Raw genomic sequence first — 21,868 nt, forward strand, 5'->3', positions numbered from 1 at the left:
CCACACATTTCTAGATTATGCATTTCCAAATATAAATCATTTTATCTCCTGAAAATAAGAGTCTTTAAAAAATATTATCCACATTTCTACAAACATCTAAAAATGTGCATTAATTAGATAGCAACTTACCCTTCCCCCTGTAATCAAACCATTGAAAGTCAGCTTCTTTAAGGGTAGCAGATAGAACAGGAAAACCCCTTGAAATTGTCAGAAGTGCTAACCCCCTCCAGTGACTGGGCTCTCTCAGCTCAATTAAAAGAGAAATAGCAAGCATATCTGGTCATGAAATGTAAAATATTTATGAGGACAAAAGACTTGTAACAGTGTCTTTCACTATTAATTCACAGCTAGATGGAAGAAATAGTTTTGAGAGCCTGGAGCCTTTTTTTAATATATATTTTTTATTTTTTTTTACAGAGGAGAAGGGAGAGGGATAGTGAGTTAGAAACATCGATTCAGCCGCTTCCAAGGTACATGCCCTTGACCAGAATCGAACCCGGGACCCTTTGGTCTGCAGGCTGACGCTCTATCCACTGAGCCAAACCAGTTTGGAGTCTTATAGCAGTTTGGAGTCTTTTACTTCCTTATAATTTCTATGACAAAATGTACCACTGACTTGACCCAATGACTGCTTGAATTCCTGATGATTTTAAGGTAGTCTGTTCCCTTCGTTCCCTCAAGAGAACTTGGATCTTCAGTATTGTTGAAAGCAGACAGAGGACAAGGAACTTCTCAGTTGACTAAAGACCATCAGTACACTGTACTTAGAAAGCCGGGCATCTAGAGTGATTCAGTTGAGCAATTGCATTAAATTCTGGTTAAGGCATCTCATGAGTAGTTGAGTGAGCTCCAAGATATTTAATCCACAAGGACAATTGCTTGTGGACTAAAACACTGGTTCGTCTCTGACACTTTTAGGAAGAAAGAAAAGATAAAGATAATATTACTTTTCAAGCTAGCCTGCACTAGGTTGGGACAAACCGGAGAGTAGAGATCTTACTCATGTGTCCCTCTGTCTTTGAATTCCCAGCATCCAGCATTGGGCCTGACCAGAGTGTGTGCTCAATCAATTTCACTAAATGTGTGAGGCAATAAATGTGATGTGCAGACTGCAACATAACTTTTAAAAAATCACAACTACAGCTACACAAAGGGTGGAAAAATTAAGTTCCCTATACTTGAAATTTGAAATTTCATTTGTCTTGGTATTATTTGAAGACAGCATCTGTTCTTATTATCCTAATCATAAATCTTGAAGAAATGCATGTAATATTCTCATCTGATATGACTATAAGAAATATGTATAAAAATAGAAATAGAGGATTCTACTTGGTTGACAGAATTTGGTAATGAGTTAGTCTGCCCCCACAGTGAGGGGGAGATAGAATAATACTGTAATGATCCACTTAATTATTTCTAAAGTATTTTTGATAGATGGATGTTACAGCTTAGCAGATGTGACAGTGACATTGATTCTTCACAGTGACAGACTTTCATCACATATTTTACAGTTCATAACAGTGTTTTCCCCACAATATTTAGCCTTCGTTTCTACTGCTGCTTAAAGTAGTTGATTGTCTTGATTTTTAAAAGAATGGGTTTTGTCTTGAAGGCTGAGACATACATTACATTTAATTCCCATTACGATCAAAGAAAGACAGAATTCTTACCGTGTAAGAGCTCTGGCTCTGCCTCACAGAACTAACACTCCACATCGCTATTCGTTTCTCATTTGAGTGAAGCATCCATTCTAGTTAATTTTTGCAACAACCATCGCCAGATAAACAGATTCCCTTTTCCTAGACACACTGAAATCAAAATGTTAAGAAGAACCTAGGGAATTAGGCTCAGTTTGCTTATACATTTTACAAAATAAGAATGTTGTTTGTGGAACTGCCATGTTCATGATTTTTCATGATGAACTTGCTCTTCAATTCTTCTGACGCTTATTTTCCTTTTCTTATTCTTACTCTGAAACCCATTAACCATAAAAATGATTAAATTGCCCTTTGTGAAATAATTCCTTCCTTTTGGTTGAGGGCATTGTGTGTGTGTGTGTGTGTGTGCATGTGTGTTTAGATTTTTTGTGTTGTTTTTTAAAGCAAAAATAGCGCTTATTTGTAGCTTTTTGTTTTAGCTATAACTGTAACAAAAAAATACATGGTTTGATATATTTTAGATTTAAGTTCTTCATTTATCAATTGATATATATATATATATATATATTCACTTATAAATAGGAATGAGCTTCATGATTTGAGGTCCACTTACTGCCTTTTGCCTCACTATTTATAGATATTGTTTCTCCTTTAAAAATTATTTGATTTTTTATAGAGAGAGAAGGAGAGAGAGAGAGAGAGAGAGAGAGAGAGAGAGATGGATTTGTTGTTTCACTTACTTATGCATTTATTGGTTGATTCTTGTATGTGTCCTCACTGGGGATTTGAACCCACAAACTTGGCATATTGGGAAGATGCTATCAACTGAGCTCCCAGAGTAGGGACTGTTTCTACTTAATTTATACTGAAAACTATGTTACAGCAGCTTTCAGTTTCTAATACATTATCCACTTATTTTACACCTATGATGAGATAGGCACTATTTTCAAACCAGGGAGAGTCAGAGAAAAATTAAACCTGTCATCTACCTCAAGGAGTCTAATGAGATAGAAAGAGGCATGAAAACATGTCACATTTGGGTGCTTTCATAGATATTAGAAAACCCAACTCAATCTAGCAGTTTGTTGACTCAAGTACCATGAAGATGAAAGGCGAGAGGAAATTCACCTCAATTTAACTCTGATCTTCATTCTGTTTGTGATTCTTTGGCCTCTTCCCTCTTCCCATGAGTCAGCTTTATTTTCAGGCTAACTTACCTTGTGGTTCTCAGCAGAAGCAGGGACTACATGCTTTCTCCTCAACCACTGACCAAAAGTTTACACTTTACCTTGATTGGACTATTTTTGAGCCAAATGTGGTTGGAATTGGCTTAGGACTGTTTCCTTCTTTGCCCTTAACCAATTGCTGTAGCCTGAGGGAATGTGATTAGACTTATTGATTTGTGCCCTTGAGCAGAGGGTAGAGTTAATTTCTCCCAAACCACAAAGCTGCTTGCACAATAGAGGAAGATGGTAACCCAGAGGAAAATCCAGGTATTGTTACAGAAGAGAATAATGGAAATTGATATTGGTAAGGCAACCAATGAATATGTGATTGGATCTAGATAGCATCAATTCTCCACCCATTACCACTTCAAATTCAGACTAAGCATTTTATGATTATGGAGCTTGATTACAAAAATGGTTCTAATTGCTCTACAGCAGTGGTTCTCAACCTTCCTAATACCGCGACCCTTTAATACAGTTCCTCATGTTGTGGTGACCCCCAACCATAAAATTATTTTCATTGATACTTCATATCTGTAATTTTGCTACTGTTATGAATCGTAATGTAAATATCTGATATGCAGGATGTATTTTCATTGTTACAAATTGAACATAATTAAAGCATAGTGATTAATCACAAAAACAATATGTAATTATATATGTGTTTTCCAATGGTCTTAGGCGAGCCCTGTGAAAGGGTCATTCGACCCCCAAAGGGGTCGCGACCCACAGGTTGAGAACCACTGCTCTACAGGCATAGCAATGTGACTTGGTAGGTCTTCACATCAAGAGGTAGAGTCAATTCTACTATCCCTTGAACCTCAACTACGCTGGTGATTTATTTTAACAAAATAATGCCTTACAAATAACTGTGGCCAGCTCTGAGCTTTGTGCTTCTCACACTCTCTTGGAACCCTGCTGCTCCCTGTGAACACCTTTGGTCTAGTCAGCTGGAGGATAAGACACCACCACGGAACAGAGACAAGTTATCCATCCCAGGCCATTCCAGTGGTAACAGCATTTACCTCAGAGACATGACTGAGCATTTTAAGACCAGCAGGGTCTAGTGAGGAGGTAAAAGCAAGGGTTATATAGGGCCAGGTCTGCTTAGTCGTGATTCTGAAACCCAATAAACTCTTAAAACTAAAAGGTTTATTAATTTGTAGTAAACTCATTTTGCAGCAAAACCAACTCTGAACTGATGAAAGGCCACTAACACTCTTTCTTTATCCAAGCTAGTATAACTATCCATACTTTTTGTTGTAAAAGATAGTAATATGTTTGACCACAGGGTGCCCCCTCAGATCCCACTGCTGATTTTACAAAATACATTGTTTATACAAAGTTTTAACTTTCTAAATTATAAAAAGAAAAAACTAAAATCAAATCAAAACCAAAAAAATAAGTGCAAACAAAAAAAATCACTGTATCTTGAAATATATGTCTTAATAATTTAGGGAACCTGAAAATCCATTTGCAAAGAAAAATTTTTAGCCATCCTTTCTACTTCTTCCCATCTGAGATGTTTTGATTCATAATAAGAAATATGTATTTGGTACAAATCACCTAGTCTGCTATTACTGAAAACAAATATTTCCTATAGTTCCATTATCTTTGACCCATACAGATCTAAAATATTTTAAAATTAAATTTAAAATATTTTAAATTTTTGAATAAATTTGGGATATCTGACTTTTATTGATATCTGAATTAACTCAAGACAAAGAGCAGATAAAGCAGTTAGAAAAAGCACTTGCTCTCAATTTGGCTACAGTCTTCCCTCACTCCTATTGTCTGTATCCAGCCACTCTATTTAAATAACATGTTTGCCTGGCCACTGTAAGTATTATTATTTAAAGAAAACTTTTACATCTAATAGGATTTTTCATTCCTAAAATTTTGATAGTAAATGCAATCTTCATTACTCTAAATTTTGGTTATTTTTCTTTCTACCATCTTTTTTTTAAAAATATATTTTATTGATTTTTTACAGAGAGGAAAGGAGAGAGATAGAGAGTTAGAAACATCGATGAGAGAGAAACATCGATCAGCCGCCTCCTGCACATCTCCTACTGGGGATGGGCCCGCAACCCAGGTACATGCCCTTAACCGGAATCGAACCTAGGACCTTTCAGTCCGCAGGCTGACGCTCTATCCACTGAGCCAAACCGGTTTCGGCTCTTTCTACCATCTTATAGAAGAGCCAGCGTGGGACACAAAGTAAGTCATATTCTTTGTACTATTCCCATTATATGACTGGGCCTCTATCCAGACAATTCTAAGAATTATTTCCCAACCTCCCTGATAACTCCAAATTCACTAAGAATATTCATTTATAATCAGTCATGATTATACTGAAGAGAGAAAACTGGAAAGCATCCTCATTCATCATTATAAAAGGCAGTTAAAAGTCCCTCCACTACCCTTGATTCACATGATAAATTTACTTCTCAGAATCTATTTTTCCATTGATTAACTTAATGTGATCATGATTATTTTCCCAGTTCTCACAGAGTATAACAGAAAAAATATGAGATACATTAAAAGTATGGAAGCTCAGAATCATTACTTAGACTTTAATATCATTTTACTAGTGTCAATCATGTTGTAAGCATAGAATAAGGAACCACTGTTGTCCATTTTTTTTTACTGTTTCATGCCCATGTGTAGCCTTAAATTTACAGGCAGAATATATTGGTTCTCAAGCAGCTTAAATTTTATCTGGGAAGAGAGACCACATCAAAAGCAATAAAAATATACATGGCATACTTCTATAGATATAAAATGACAGTATAAAAATGTATTATGCCACTAGAATGCCAATTGGAAGAGTAATCTGATGTTGGAGATGTTGAGCAAGAAAGACTTTTGAAAAAGTTCTTGGGTCAGATTTTGAGGAAAGTTTTAGACAAGGATTTATAGGAGAGAGAGAACAAGCGGTATTTTTGCAGAGCTTTTCCTTTCAGGAGTTCAGTCAGGCCACATTTATTCTTTTTCTGCAAGACTTTGAAGGCTATTTTGTAGTATGTTGGCAGAGTTGATATTTTTTAATGCTCAAAAATATGTAGACAGTCAAGTGTACTATATATAGAAATGAGAAAGAATAACATTGGTAATCATCTCTAGTCTCAGTTCAGTCTTGTCATTTTCCTCATTCTATTCAATAGAAACACTGCACTTTCTGCAGGAGGTAATAACATATTTCATCCATGGATACTGACATTAAGGAGCTTACAATTTCCCTTAGACATTTAGGTTCCTAAGTGAGAAATTAAACAATATGCAGTAGCCACCTCTGTTACAGGTGGGAAGCGATCCTTATCCCCACCTGTTTCTGGGAGATGTAGGTTTCTCACAATATCACAAGAAAAGGAATTTTCTGAGACTCACAAGAGAGGATGAGTTATTGCAGGAAATTTTATTTCTGTGGAATTAAACCCCTGAGTTTCCAAGGTTCTACTTCCCTTCATCTCACCAAGGAAGAAGTCCCATTTTGCTTTCCGCAGACATAGGATTAGAGATGTTGCCCAGAATTTCCGTTCCATGTTGGGACACAGTCCAATCCAGTACCAGGCCAGCTTAGTTCCCTGCTGCAGTTTATCAGCTCACTGTCTGTGGGTTCCGAAGGGCCCACAGCTATGAAGGGAACATGGGCAAGAGAGCCACAAGCCAAGAGTCAAGAGCTACAAGAGCCAAGGGATTGAGAATTCCTTTGTCTGAGATTATGTATCCCCAAAATTTCACAGGTTTTTAGTAACTCTGCCCCCTCTGGCTAATGATCTGTTTCCGGGTTTGACTGACAGGCATCTTCCCTATGTCACCCCCACTCACTGAGCATGCACCCAGCTTCCCTTTTGTCCAGTGTCTCCCCCCCACACACACACACCCTACCCCCCCGCGGTGTTCTGCAGGGAATGGACTGGAGGTTCCCTGGGGAGTGTAAAGTTGCAGCTTCCTAGTGAAACTGCCCAAATGACGTGCCTATAATGTAGGGCTTCCCCCTTTGCTCCTTTCCTATTATTAACAACTAGCTCATTACAATGGTATCACCTGGACATACAAGAAAAGTCACAAGGTGGTGGCTGATAAATATTAAAAATATCAGTGCAGACAAGTCCTAGCAAAGTCCATCAGAGGCAGAATCTTTGGGGGCTGGCTTGGAGGACAAGGGCTCATGAAAGAGATGTAACAGCAGGGAAACTACAAAGGTCCTCTAAACCAAGATGACTCCCTCCTATGACATCACTAATAAATGGCTCTTCTTTATTTTTTTTCTCTCTCCAGTAATAGAGAATTCACTTTCATAAGACATCTTATTTCAAGTTCTTAGAGAGACAACTTGGACTTATTCCTTATGCTCAGCCCCAAATTAGCCTTCTTATTAAATCTGATCGTGCTATCCAAATCTTGAATGATAAGAACACGAAATATAAGAAGTATAAGAGCTTCTTCCTTATATTCAGCCCCAAATTAGCCTCCTTATTCAATCTGACAGTGCTATCCAGACCTTCCCTGTGTTGGTCATTCTCAGGGGCCACAGTGTATCACAGATTTGCTGGCTTATTTATTCATTTGCCCTCTAAGCTGTTCTGCCAGGACTGACATAGCCACAGCATCAGAACTGTGACCAGGAGAAACCTCCTGTGTTTATTCCAGTGCATTAAGTGTTATCACCTATTAAGTAATGGATTGTGAAGCATTGCTCTGTATAGCGTGGTAGTGAAGAGATCCAGGTTCTGGAATCAGACAGACCAAGGTTAGAATCTTGGCTCTGTTATTTATTAGTTCTCATACTTTGGGAAAGAGATGACAGCATTTTAAACCTCAATTTTTACACTATATAATGGGTACAGTAATACTGGATACCTTATAGAGTTGGTATAAGAAAGGTGATAACAATTAGGACTAATAAAATTCTATTATTGTTATGTTTTCTGCTTTTACCCTCTTTTTTTTTTCCTTTTCAGAAAAAGGGAGGAAGAGGGGAAAAGAGAAACAACCATGATAAAAGAGAATCACCGATCAGCTGCCCCAACTGGGGATCCAACCCGCTCACTGGGAATCCAACCATGACCTCCTGTTCATGGCTTGATGCTCAACCCCTGAGGTACACCGGCTGGCTGCTTTTACCCTCTTTAATCATGATATACAATTTCTGTCTATTTTACAAACTTCAAATTATTTAAAGCTAGTTTTCCCTTTCCTCTAGGTCTCCTCCTCTGGCTAAATATCCCAAGTTCCTTCAGCATCTCCTTGTCTAATGTGAGTTCAGATTTTCTTCAACTTTTTACCCGCTCTCTTCTAGATACCCTATGGTGTCTCTGTGTTCCCTTTTAAATATACAGTCCTAAGAACAGACTGAATCTGGCTGGATGAGATCGTCCTTGAATAGTGGAGAGAACAAGGAAATGGAGGAAGGATATTCACACTGTAGAACAGGGTAACGAGTAAAGAAAAAGAAACCATAATACACATGTCATATTTACAAAATACATGGGTCCAACTTGCTAAAAGAGAGCCACAGGGGGAAAAAGACTTTTAAGGGCATGGATTGGGAAGTCCCTGGAACTATGAGACTATGGGTTCTATTAATATAAAAGAAAACCAACAAAATCATCACTATAGGTGACTGATGTACCACTTGAAAACAAGCAACCACAGAATTTCTGAGCCGCTCACAAATAGCAAAATGCTATAAATAGTATAACCCTTCTGTTGCTCCCCTTGGATGAAAGCAATCAATAACCCTAGAATCACCCCAAAGGAGATGGTGAAAACTTGGAGATGATCCACAAACCACACATTTCCTTTGGCTGCTGCAGTCCACTCTGGTTAAAAAGAGGTTAATTAATGACCCCAAGGAATTCCTTTGTCCTAATGTGGAAGTCACAAGTCAGAAGCTTCAACCTCCAATTTCTTTTGTTTCTAACCCTTTGTCTTCTTGCCTTCTGGTCCTCTCTCTATTCATTCAGTTTGCCTAAGACTTAGCAGCTGTTGTGATTCATGCCCCACCTCTGCTGAGCACTAACTAGCTGTATGACTTTGGGCTACTCAGTTTTCTCTTCTGTAAAACAGATCTTCACAGGACTTTAAAAATTAATTGTGAGCATTAAATGAGTTAATGTGCAGGTTCCCCACCCCTCTTATCCAAAAGTAGAATGTTCCTATGAAACCTTTTGTAAGCTGAAATGGCCTGAAGTAAAGAAGTAATTACCATTAATGTACATGGGGAACATTTTTGGGCATTCCCAGATCTCAGAAATAACCTACTAAATCATACCAAATAAAACCTAAAATAACACTAACATAGTAAAAGGAATGATGTGATAAATACACAGCCTACATAGAGTAGAAATAGTATGTGTACCATGTTGTTTCACTCACCAGTGAGTACTGCCTCTGTAACAGCTTGCTGCAAACAAATGCCGACCGCTATTCTGGCTTTTCACTTTTTTTCATAAAAGTCAAAATCCTCTCTGGATTACAAGTCGAGTTGGCATTAGGCCAACTTTCAAAAAGCCGAGTACCTGCCTCTAAAGTGATGAGGAGAGTCTGGCAATGTGCTATTTATGTCCATTGTTACTTTGTACCATTGCTGTTCATGATTCAACAGATACCAGACCCTGCACAGGGGATGCGAAGGTGAACAGGACAATCTCTTATCCTCAATAGCCACATTTTTCCTGATTTTGTGGGCAAGGTAATGACTTTAGAAACAGGTTCCTGGATACAATTTATTAGCGACCACTTATTGTTTTTGAAGCCTTGGGTGAGGCATATAATTCCTCTAAGCCTCTTTCCTCATCTATAAAAGGGTTAGTAAAGTCCAATTAGTTTAGAAGATGTTTTCTATTAAATCAGACAAAATATGCATATGTTTTGGTAGGAACTAAATGTACACTCCTTCCCCCATAATCCTGTGGCTACACCTGAGCCTGGGGACTCCGCCTTGAGTTTAGGAGGCAGGAGTGTGGAGGTAAAGGGCAGGGCAGAAGCCAGGAGGTGGGAGAGAGAACAGACCTGAGGGAGGCAGGCAGCCCCACCCCCGCCCCCGGACTACATCTCCCGGGATGCTCCGCTAGAGGGAGCGCCCCGCCCCGCCCCGCCCCTCTGGCACCAGGGGCGCAGCCCACCGGAGGAGCTCCGGCGTGCGGTGGCTACAAGTGCCAGGGCGGTGATCGCGGACTTTCCCGAGGAACCCACAGGGACTAGGGCGGTTCTGCAGCCGCACTGGGTGGCCCAAGCAGGTGAGTGGCGGAGAACAGAGGAGAGGAGGCACTGGAGCGAGGGAGGGACCCCGGGAGCCTGGCGGAGCAGGGGAGCGCGTCCCCACATTCTGCCCGAGGTGCCTGCCCAGCCTCAGGGTACTTGGCGAACAAATGCAGCCCGAGCCCTGGTGCTTCCCGAGGGTGCGGAGTTCACCCGGAATGAATTGATTGATGCCTCGCTGCCCAGTGCTTGCAGCGCGCGGTCCTGCACAGCACTCCCAGGACGCATGCCGAGGTCGCCCTCCCCAGACCAGCCTCGCCCGTGTCAGTTAGTTCCAGCGCAGATATTCATGCTTTAATGGATGGCGACAGACGAGGGAGATTGCTGTCTCCTTGCTTTGAGGTGCAGTTTTATCAATTGCGCTCTTAAACCGGAGAGAAGAAAGGGAAGGGAGGGCTGGAAAGAGCCTTTAGCAGGTCTCCTGGGATTATCTCTTCTCCGTCGAGGATGGAAACCCCGGATCAAGGAGCTGCAAAGGAAATCCACTGTAAGGCTAGTATATCGCCCTTGGAACCAGAGGAGTCTCTCTTTGAAGAAAAGATAGACAGACGTAGGACCAGGGAATCAAGTGGAGATTTCTCTCCCTCTTTGTTATTATAAATTGCAAGCCCCCTAAGGGACTTTGCCGATTTTATCCCAAGTAGTCCAGTGCGATGAGTTCATTGTGCCAAAGGTGCATCGGGGTGCCTAATGTCTGAGCGACCTGCGAGGTGATTTCTCCTTTCAGTAATCAAACTCCTTACATCCCTTCGTTCACTGAGGGATCCTGCAGTAGGGATCTGTCCACTCGCTCAGGGAAAGCTCTGGTTCAGTTGTGATTTTCCTGCACTTGGTGTATTTTTGTTTGTTTTGTTTTAGCTGCAGAGAAACTCCAAAAATAGAAGGAAAGTGGGTTTTAAAAAAAGCTAATGTATAGCAGAAAACGTGTGGATTTCCTCTCCCATATTTTAAGTGAGTTGTCAGATTGACCTTAGCCTTACCTGTGCTTCTGTGTGGGTTACCAGCTCTTGGAGCTGTGGATTTTGAATCATAAAAAACCCCAAGCCATGGGTTAAATCAATTACTACCCTGGACTTGGGGGCTTTATTTTCTTTGAAACCTCTGTACTTTAGAAAGTGAATTTTTATTCCTCAGAAAAATGTCAGAGGCAGAGAAAGATGGGCACATAGTTTTCTGCTTAACTTAATAGTTCTGTCCCAGGAAGGTCCCTTGCTGCGCTGGGGGTGAAGGAGTGTCATGGATACGAAGTTCCAGAGGTACCCTTGGAAATTGCTTCTCACCTATTTGCCTCAACCGAACCCTGACTCTGTGGGTTTATAATTCGTCTTTTGTTGTCAGCTTGCTTCTAGATTGGGTTTGTAAATCTTCTAGTCAAGATCCTGTGCACTTGTGTAGCAAAACCTGCAAAGGGAGAGGAACTCAGACCCACGCAGAGTTAGTGAGCAGCAGTAGTCAACCTGTACCTGGAGCAGGCAGAGGTGTGCTTGTGCGCGCGCACGCGCGCACGTGTGTGTGTGTGTGTGTGTGTGTGTGTGTGTGTGTGTGTAGGAGTGGGTTGGCGTATTTGCAGGGATCACACTATGAGACATGTTGTCTACATACTTCCAGGTCCATAACATGCTGCCCTCGTGTAGCAGCAGGGGATGGGTTAAGAAGGGAAGCACAGTGAACAAGCTTGGAGTCTTGTAAATACGGGGCTGTGTGACCAGCGTCATTGGACGCATGCCATGCAAGATTAGGAGAGGTGGCTGATTAAGCTGCCGTCTTTCACCTACACAGTCAAAATACTGAGCCCCAGCTCCAACAGCCCAACTGATAGTGACATATGCGTTCACCCGTGGTGATGCGCTAAAGCTAATCTGTGTTAGAATCTGCTCTGAATTAAAGAAAGGGTAAATGCTTATAATTTAACTGAAATGTTGAGAATTCTGTGCTTCCCGTGTTCTCCAGAAAATCAGCAGTTCTGCTAAAAAAGGTCCCTGCCTTTCTCATTTGTGTCTCTGCACAGGAAGCCTGCCTTCTCATTGAGGGATCCTGTCACAGAGATGTGTGAATCCTTGGATAAATTTGGCCTGGTGACGGCAATGCCTTCTTCAGAGACACTGCTACTTCCCCCCTGCTCCTTTTCTTCCCTGACCTGAGATTCCTAGTGTTAATCCCTGTGATAAATCAGAGGGTTTGCCCTTTTCACACTTTCTAGCTACTAGACATCCTCTGCTTTCCCTCCCCTTTCAGGACGACCTGGGCTTGAAGTGTCAACACTGTGGCTGCCAAGGAGATGGGGGCCTCCGAAGCAGCACTCCTGGTGGTGCAGCCTTAGTTGGTTCTTCTCTGTGCTGCTATTGGCAGAATTTCTGGGAGCTGCTGGGGGATGTCCGGGTAGTTCCAATGGAGCCCCACCATCTTGCTAGGAAGAGCGGCCAGGCAGCCTGGTGTGATGCTGTGGACTGGGGTTCAGGAGGGCCTCCAGCTGACCAGGCAGACGCAGCAGCCACCAAAGCTGCTCTCTGCTGCCAGAGGCACTGCACGTCCCCGCCAAGAGTAGCCGAGGTGGAAGGCTCTAAACTTGGTCCTTCTCCAGCCTCCCCCTCTCCCTCTCTGCAAGACAGCGTGATCCAGCCAAACTCCTTCCCACCAGGACCTCTCAGCTCAGGGAATCACCAAATAGCAGAACGGAAAGTCTGCAATTGCTGCAGCCAGGAACTAGAAACTTCTTTCACCTACGTGGACGAGAATGTGAACTTGGAGCAGAGGAACCAGAGCTCCCCTTCAGCCAAAGGGAGTAATCACCAGGGAGACCTTGGCTGGGGAAATCCCAACGAGTGGTCCCACGAAGCTGCCATCTCCTTGATATCCGACGATGAAGAGGACATGAGTTCGGAAGCCACGTCTTCAGGGAAGTCCGTAGACTATGGTTTCATCAGCGCCGTCTTGTTCTTGGTCACTGGCATCTTGCTGGTGATCATCTCTTACATCGTCCCACGGGAAGTGACTGTGGATCCCAACAGCGTGGCAGCTCGGGAGATGGAGCGCCTGGAGAAGGAGAGCGCCAGGCTGGGGGCGCATCTGGACCGCTGTGTGATTGCCGGGCTCTGCCTGCTTACTCTTGGGGGGGTCGTTTTGTCCTGTTTGCTAATGATGTCTATGTGGAAGGGGGAGCTGTACCGTCGCAACAGGTTTGCCTCTTCCAAAGAATCTGCAAAACTCTATGGTTCCTTCAGCTTCAGGATGAAAACCAGCAGTCATGACAATGCCCTGGAGCTGTCCTTGGTAGAGGAAGATGCTCTGGCTGTACAGAGTTAACTCTGGTTGTGAACTTGAGAGTCTGCCTTGGCATTTTTTATATGAAAACACACACACACACACACACACACACACACACACAACCACAAACAAAAACAAACCCCATTTCTTAAAATTAACAGTGCAGTTTTTTTGCCTGGAAAGAAAAATTGATTTCCCAAACCAACAGCCTGTGAGTGTTTTTGTTCTCCACGTATTTTTTATTTAGAAGAAAATCCATGTAAGCTGCATTAAGAAACTACACTCAGCTACACCTGTCCTTCTAAAGAGCTGAGATAGATTAATCTGTGATGGCCATCAACTTATACTTCTCCAGCAAAATATTTCTAATGGCCCAGTGTACAAATGATTTCTTTGATAAGATATAGGATATTATTCTTTGGACACTAGGAGTTCCCATACACAGATCAATTGTAGACATCAATTTTGTCAAAAAGAGCTTAAGCACTAATCATATAAGGTTTATAGTTAACTAGAGGCCTGGTGCACGAATTCGTGCACAGGTGGGGTCCCTCAGCCTGGCCAGTGATCTGGGCCAATTGGGGCCATCTCACCCAGTCCTGATTGGGGCTAATAGGGGTCAGTTGGGGAGGGACTGCAGGAGGTTGGCCAGCCTGCGCTGATCTGGGCCAATGAGGGCCGGGCCGGGGAGGGACTGCAGGAGGGCTCCCTGGCATGTTGGGACATCCCACCCAGGCCCAATCAGCCAGATCCCAGCAGCAACCTAACCTACCAGTTGGAGCATCTACCCCCTGGTGGTCAGTGGGTGTTACAGCGACTGGTTGAAACACAGCATATTACGCTTTTATTATATAGGATTCTTAAAGTTTCTTATTCATTTTTTTGATATGTTTTTCTTCCTATAATTTGGCTACACTATAAAATATAGGGTTTTGAGTTTGAATGTTTCAAAAAGTGAGGATTGTTGGTTATTTTTTTAAACTATAAATTGCATATATTTAAAATTACCCCTGTACTCAGAAGTGGTAATTAAGTCACTAGAATACACTTTCTAGTAAAAGGAAATTATATAAATCATTACGAGATCAATCTGAATTTAACCTATAATGGTAATGCCAGATAATAGCCAGTGTCTCATGCCCATTCTCTAGATGAAATAAAATTACTGGCTGATATAAATTTCATTTTTTGTCTGCGGTTTAGCTATGATACTGGTTACCCATGCTCTTGAAGTCCTTCCTGGCTCTCACATCAGAGAGGCAGTTCGTAAGACATTTTAAAAATATTTCCAGACATGCAAACATCTAGGCAGGTTTGAGTCATGATTGGCTCAGGCACACTCCCAGCTGATGTTTTGTTGTTTGGAGAAAACTTCCAATACAATTGTAGCTGGACTTGGGGACTGTGCCTAGAAGCATGTATTACTGGCTCTAGGCCATGCAATGAGACATTGCCCCAGGATGTCAGCAGTCCTTAAAACCCATAGACAAAAAATTAAAATGGAGAATCAGTGGGAACTGCACCCCTCATCACAATGGTCTAGGCATCACTCTGAGTTCTTATATCCAAGCCCTCAGTGACTGAGCTCAGGAAGCTCCTATGAGAGGCATGATGGGCAATGTGGCAAAACACCCAGTATACACCCTAACACATCATCTGCCCTAAGGTAGTGGTTCAGGAAGTGCAGCCTCAGAAAGATCTTGAATTTTGCAATTATTCCTTGAGATGGTTCCAACCTCATGCGGGAGGATTTGTTGTGGCTTCTAGTACTGTGTTACCATTTTCAGTGGGGTCATTCTGAAAGAGGACTGGAGCTGGGGGTTGGGGGTGGGAGGGCAGGCTTGGGGAAGTAAGAAAGTGATTTCTTTGCAGATTGTAAAGCCTAATGCCTGCTGTCTTTTGTTGTTGAGGACTGTGGAATACGTGGGTGACTTTGGCTGGCAGAGTGTGTGAGTCAGGATTTCTATATGAATGAGCTCTTGGGTGTCAAATGGATTTGATAAGTATGCAGTGTGTGACTAAGGGTTAAGGGGAAACACAAAAGGGAAGATCAGAGGACAGTAAAAAATAGAGAGGATGGGTATGTGAAAACACTATTAGGCAAAAAAATACAAGAAATATATGAACATTGGAGGAAGTTAGAGATCAGTTACCCTATAGAATAGCCTATTATTGATTCAGGAAGAATTGGGACAAGCTGTACATGATTTCTGTTTTCTACTGCTTGTTCTTTGTGCTTTTTGAACAAACGTTTTGTTTTACTGTGAATCTCATGTCATTTTGTGGTTTGTGTTGAGGCCAGCTTACCAGTGGTGTAAGTTGCATGTTCTAAAGGTTTATAAGTTGTCAGGTTTTCGCCTGCTTGAGGGCCCTCCTTGAACGATGTCGAGGCAATCAGGGAATGATCTGCTCGGCTGAGTGAGTAGGTCTGAGCTATTTGTTTTTGTTTTAAATACATTTTGAAAATACATGTTTATTCATAGAAGTTAAGTGGGATCAGCTGAGTTTTGTTTTTATTAATTGATGAGCAAGATTCATTTAGCCAAATCATAGACTAAATCGAATTAATTGTGTAGCCTGATTTTCAGTTTATTTTAGAACAAATTTAAGAATCGAGTGTTTAGGGAGTTTTTTCAATTCTGTAAAACTGACAATAAAGGAGAAAAACACTAAAGCTTTTTAGCTTTTCATTTGGAAGCATTTCATAAATCTTGCAGTGCTACCAAATGATATATAGTTCTGATGTGACCTAAAAGAGATATATATATATTTTTAATTTTAAAATTGAAATGTAGTAAATAAATGCTTATTTCAACATTATTTAAGTATGTTCATTTACATGGCACATTTTTAAGGTTCTAAATCATAGGAGGACAGACCATTACACCAAAAGGACCCAAGGAAGATTACTTAAATTTAAAATGATGGTGGCACAGGCAACTAAAACCCCTGAAGTTTAGACATATTTCCAATCTGATGAAGAGGGCTTTGGGGGGCTCTAAATATTTACTTAGAAGTACTTTGTCAAGATCAGGTAATAATTGATATAGACACTGAGTGGACCATAGCTGTGGTGTTGGTTTTGAGTCCTTCGTGGAGAGTTATTACCTTACACCTCTCTCTTCAACATGGTGCTGGTTGTTATCTATGAGAGTTTTGATTACCAGACCTGGAAAACAAAACTTTTTTCAGAGGTCTGTAGTTTAGGCCTTTAATTTATGTGTCAGGTTTCAGAAAGCTGAGTTCAGAGTCACCTTCCTAATCTTAAGGGAAGGCAGCTCATTGTTCAGTAATGCAGCCCAAAGGGTTGAGTACCAGAAAGAAAGCTGTCTTTCTCCATTTCTCCATGCTACTAATGGACAGTTTAATTCTCTTCATGACTTTCATAAACGGTTCCTTTTTAGGGGACCTCAAACTGCCTGTGGCAGAGCTGAAGTGCTTTCTTTGCGACATTGTATGTCCTTTCCAGCCATTTGGAGCATCTGAAGCAGACCGTGTACTACACCATGTACTGACCCCTCATAAAAAGAATGTCTTTTTCTCTAGGCTCTCCATGTCCCAGCTGACTTATCAGTTAGAAGGGTACAGAACTGCTTGGAACCATGAAGTGCTTGGTGACTGTGGGTGCTCTTACCCATGACTACTATGCCCCTTGATCCTGTACTAACAAGGTACTGCCTTGATATCAATCAGTATCACATGCTCTGCTCTCTGCTTAAAATACCTGAGTCCATCCCTCTCAGACTTACTTGTTTTAGGGACTGAGTGGACCAGTGCCAAAACAAGTCCTTCAAGGTGCAAATTTAGACAAAGAGACTGCCCTTCCAAATTTATGTGTGCCTTACCTTTGTCTCCAGGCATACGAATAAATGAGTGAGTGAGCATTATACCCATTGAATATCAGGAATTAAGGGTCTGAACCCAAGTGACTGTACATTTTGTTATTTCTCTATGACAGGTAAAAATTTTAGGCAAGAGGATTTGAACATTTCAACCACCATCTTTCACATGTGACAGGCACATGCAAAACCTTACCTAGATGAATCACCTAAAGCGAAATAAAAAATGTTCCCAGATCTATTAGGAGAAGGTTTTTCAGTCTGAAGGTCAGATTCTTTTGTGGCAGTTACTACGATGACAAAAATGTGGTCTGACAAAGGAGATTCACAACCTTCACCAATGGTTCACCTAGTCAGCAAGATTTAATACTACCAACTAGATTCCACTGTGACAAAGGAATAAGGTCTTCACAGTTCTCTGTAATGGAATTTTACTTTTCCAAGAACTGGACATAAAGAGTGACTATAATGAGAAGAATTAGAATGGCTTTCCCAGTATGAAAGGGTTCATGAGAATTAACACATTGTCCTTCAGCCGATTTTTAGCTATATCATTTTATGGCCCATAGAACTATAATATTCTCTCCTTCAACTTTTATGGGCATAAGCTTTGGAAAATAATTTGCCTGACTCCCACACTGACACTGTAAAAAGTAAGAGGTTATTTAAATACGTAAAATTGATTTTTTACAAATCTGTGGCTAACACTTGAGAGTGCTCCTGTGGTTTATGTTTGTTAGTGTGCAAGTTTAGGTACATTCAAAACTATGTATGTCAGGAGAATGTTTTATAACTAGAGAACATAATATCCAAAGATGTTAGAATAATTTTCTTATAGGAGACTTGGCATGCCTTAATGTCAGCTTTTAGGACAAGTTTTCATGGGTCATGAATGAAGAATTTGGAATCAACCTCAGAATGAGATGCCATAATAATATAGATCTGTTTTGGTAGTTCAGCAACCCACAAACAACTGCCTAATTTTTTTAACCTCTCAATTTCAGACTCATAGAGTGTGGCGTATTTAGAAATTATTTTACCATGAATTATTATTTTGTTTCAGGGAAATATGGGAAGCAGGCAGTTTTTTCTTTTAATCCAAGTTTTAATAACTCCCCGTGTCTCCGGAATAGCCAGTCTTATTTCCTCACTGCCACCTTCACACTTCCTAGCCAGGCTCCGAACACATCAGACAAGAAAGCTAAGACAGGTTGTTAGATAGTATACTGAGAGTTATTACTTTGTGGTTTTCATTGTGCTTTTAATTGTACTTTCTTTGCCAAACAAAAAATAATAATTTAATGTTGATTATGTGTTATTTAATATTGTAAAAGGGAAGTTATTAAGGTTATGGGCATTTGATGCCTTATAGGCTAATACCAAGTGTGTCATATTTAAAAATAAACCTATAAAAATGTTGTATTGTGTTTGTTAACTTTTATTTAAATCTGAATCTGTGATGCTGATTTTGTCTTTTTAAATTATGTTTCCAGAAAAAAATAAAAGTAATATCCCTGATTCAAGTATAAGATTCTTCCGGCTACCTATCATTGAACAATGTAAACTATGCCTTATTTTACTTTTACTTTATATGAAATAGTCAAAACTATTTGTGTTTCTCTAAATTACTCAGTATTGAACTCAGGCTGAGAATTGCATGATGTTGAAAAAATACATAAATAGATATTTAAAAAAACACAACTAAAAATCTAGAAAGCTTTCAGGTGAGAAACAAATATTGATTTAGCTATGCCCCTGCTCTTAAACTTCTCTTAATCTAACTTTGATCTCCATTTTCCTTTGAAGGATACATCATCTATATTATTAAGTAGAATTGCATCTTTATTATGTATAAGTGCTGTCAAGGTTGAGAATTCTAAAGGGATAACTTGAAGTGAGGCCCCAAATATTGCTCCATTTATTTAAAACAAAAATTGTCCCAGCAGGTGTGGCTCAGTGGTTGAGCGTCAACCTACGAACCAGGAGGTCACGGTTTGATTCCCAGTCAGGACACATGCCCGGATTCCAGGATCGATCCTCAGTGTATATATCTTTCTCCCTCACCCTTCCTCTCTGAAATCAATAAAAATATTAAAAAAAAATAAAACAAAAATTGGATCAATATTCTTATCTTCTATAAAGAAATAAAATCTAGTTTTTAAATATATATTTATATGTCTTTTCTAGACTTTTTTTTAACTACCTCTGATCACTCAGATTGAGCTACATTTCCAGTCTTCTGCTGCATGACCCTTAAAGGTCAGCAGGAAAGCTCTCACTGACCTATTCTGATGCCGGTACCTTTTCAAATGTTGCTGGTTGTCAAGCTAGAGGGGAAAATAGAGTCTGAAAGGTCTGGAACAGGCACTGCACCGCACAACTTGTTACTCAAGTCTAGTTACACAGTCCCACTCAAGCCAGGAAACTCAGTCCCACCATAGGTCCTGAAATGGGAGGGTTAGGACTGTTTGGCAGATGACACTAATGACCGCCATAATTTCTAAGATCTTTGTGTTGTTAAAGCACACTATGGATCTATGAACATAAAAATTCTTATATTGTTTCATGACCACTTAATTATTTTAATATTTTTATACAGAGGGCAAAAATTATTCCAAAACCTCTCCAGAAAAAGCACAATTTAGTAGTACTTTATTTAAAATACTTAAATAGGGAGACCTGCCATAGTGGCTCAGTGGTTGAGCTTTGACCTATGACCCAGGAGTTCATGGTTCAATTCCTAGTCAGAGCACAGGAGGGGTGTATAGGAGGCAGCCAATCAATGATTCTCTGTCATCATTGATGTTTCTCTCTCTTTCCTTCTCCCTTTCTCTGAAATCAATTTAAAAAAATTAAAATACTTAAATAGGAAAATGATCATGATTTTCCTTAAGATAACTATATGCTTTTATTGTATTATTTTATAAGAATTAGGAGATTAAAAGAAACCAATACCAATGCTCTTAGCTCACAGATCAGAGGAAGTACTTTCTTAAATCCTAATTATATATTAATCAAGTTATAGTTTATGTTATTCTCACAACATTCCTGCAAAACTAGTATTATTATCTGCATTTCATAAATGAAACTCTAAAGCTCAGGAATATTAGATGACTAGCCAGAGTTAAACAACTAATAACAGTGGAGAAAGGATTGATACCTAGGACTGCTTCACTAAAAGCTCATGCATTCCAGGTTAGAAGGAATATTACTCTTCTTACAAAATACATCAATTTATGCTACTGATTTTATTTCATATTTATCATTTTATAAAATAAAGTAATGGTCAAGAGATTTAAGAAATAAACTTATAAAGAAATCATTCCAATATTTTGCTTTTGGATAATATAGCCATTTCTCAAAATATAAAACCAGATTAAACCTATCAAAACTCACAACCATCCTACTCACTGCTCCCACTGAGATTCAGATAAACTTCTGCTGACAATTTGCCTTGGAGCAGAAAAGAAAATGTAGTTATTCTTCCTATGTGCTCAATAATTCTCATAGGATTTATGTAGTCTCCAGTAAGGAACTCAAAGATGGAAAGTCCTATTTGAGTGGTTCCATTATGTCAGGCATTCTTTCTCATGTATGGTGTCTTACTTAATCTTCCCACCCCCTTATGTAATAAGGGCTTCAGAACCCAGAACCAGGAAACAAATGACTTGAAGTTTGAATGCCTGCTCCTCTACTCTTGTCAACTCATCTGAGCCGTAGTTTCTCCATCTGGAAAACAGGGATAATACTAGTACTGTTTGCTTTTCAGGACTCTGATGAAACAAGAAAAATAAAACAAAGGATGAGAGAGAGTCCTGTCTGAAGTCCATCATTAGGTCCATTATCTTCAGCGGGTTGCTTTGTAACAGCAGAACCCGGGTTTAGAGAAGTACTTTGGGAGCTATGTTCATGTTAAGTACTACTGATTGACAAATAACTGAATTGGGCGATTATCAGGATCATAAATAATCTCCTTCACCCCCTACTTCCTCCTTCTCCTCCTCTTCCTTTGTCCTCCTACAATACCCCTCTTTCATCTTCCTCCTCCACCTCCTCCTCCTCCTACTCCTCACCATCTATGTGGAAACTATTCATTTGGAGGTCTCTTAATCCCACCATCATAGATATGTCCCAAGAAAGAAAATTATATTTACCTCCATGAAACAGAAAATCAATCTGGAAATTGTCTTTTGCCTAATTGTGAGATATGATGTGCTAATATCTTGTACTGTATATCCAGGAAAAGGAAGAAATGGGTTTGATGAACAGCTAACCAGTCTCCACCAAAATGTATGACATGCTTGTAGTCAATTTCCTGTTTGATATTTGCTTTTTATAATTACTTTCTTCATTTATGCTTATCAAAGTTTTCTCCTTATTAACAGAATATATGGGTTGTTTTTTCACAAGTGAGTTAGGCTAAGTATCACATGATAAAATCTCAAGGTATATCATATTCAGTGAATATATATATATATATATTTTTTTTTCTTTTTTTTTTCTGTGTGCTTTTGGCTCTCATAAGGTTGCAGTCAAGATTCTGCCTAGGCCTACAGCATCTTAAGATTTAACTGGGACTGGAGGATTCTATTCCTAGATGGCTCATTCACAT

The 21,868-nt window shown here is 40.1% G+C and overlaps 1 protein-coding gene and 1 long non-coding RNA gene across 4 annotated transcripts in view; one reads left to right on the plus strand and one right to left on the minus strand.

The window, feature by feature from the left end:
• Positions 1 to 21,868, minus strand: part of LOC132219980 (uncharacterized) — a 295,739-nt gene that overhangs the window by 54,693 nt on the left and 219,178 nt on the right. The window lies entirely within an intron of this gene.
• Positions 10,006 to 13,771, plus strand: TMEM74 (transmembrane protein 74). 2 transcript variants are annotated; one of them, XM_059671905.1, is made up of 2 exons: positions 10,006 to 10,131; positions 12,162 to 13,771. In XM_059671905.1, the coding sequence occupies exon 2, from the start codon at positions 12,542 to 12,544 to the stop codon at positions 13,454 to 13,456; it is 915 nt and encodes a 304-aa protein (XP_059527888.1). In that variant the 5' UTR covers positions 10,006 to 10,131; positions 12,162 to 12,541; the 3' UTR covers positions 13,457 to 13,771. The 2 variants fall into 2 exon arrangements, with proteins under 2 accessions (XP_059527888.1, XP_059527889.1); XM_059671906.1 differs by having other exon boundaries at positions 10,036 to 10,131; positions 12,389 to 13,771.

Source organism: Myotis daubentonii, chromosome 17, assembly GCF_963259705.1.
Source record: "Myotis daubentonii chromosome 17, mMyoDau2.1, whole genome shotgun sequence".
Lineage (NCBI taxonomy): Eukaryota > Metazoa > Chordata > Mammalia > Chiroptera > Vespertilionidae > Myotis > Myotis daubentonii.

Coding starts and splice junctions, on each gene's coding strand:
- TMEM74 (XM_059671905.1), top strand. CDS start 12,542: ATGGAGCCCCACCATCTTGCTAGGAAGAGCGGCCAGGCAGCCTGGTGT.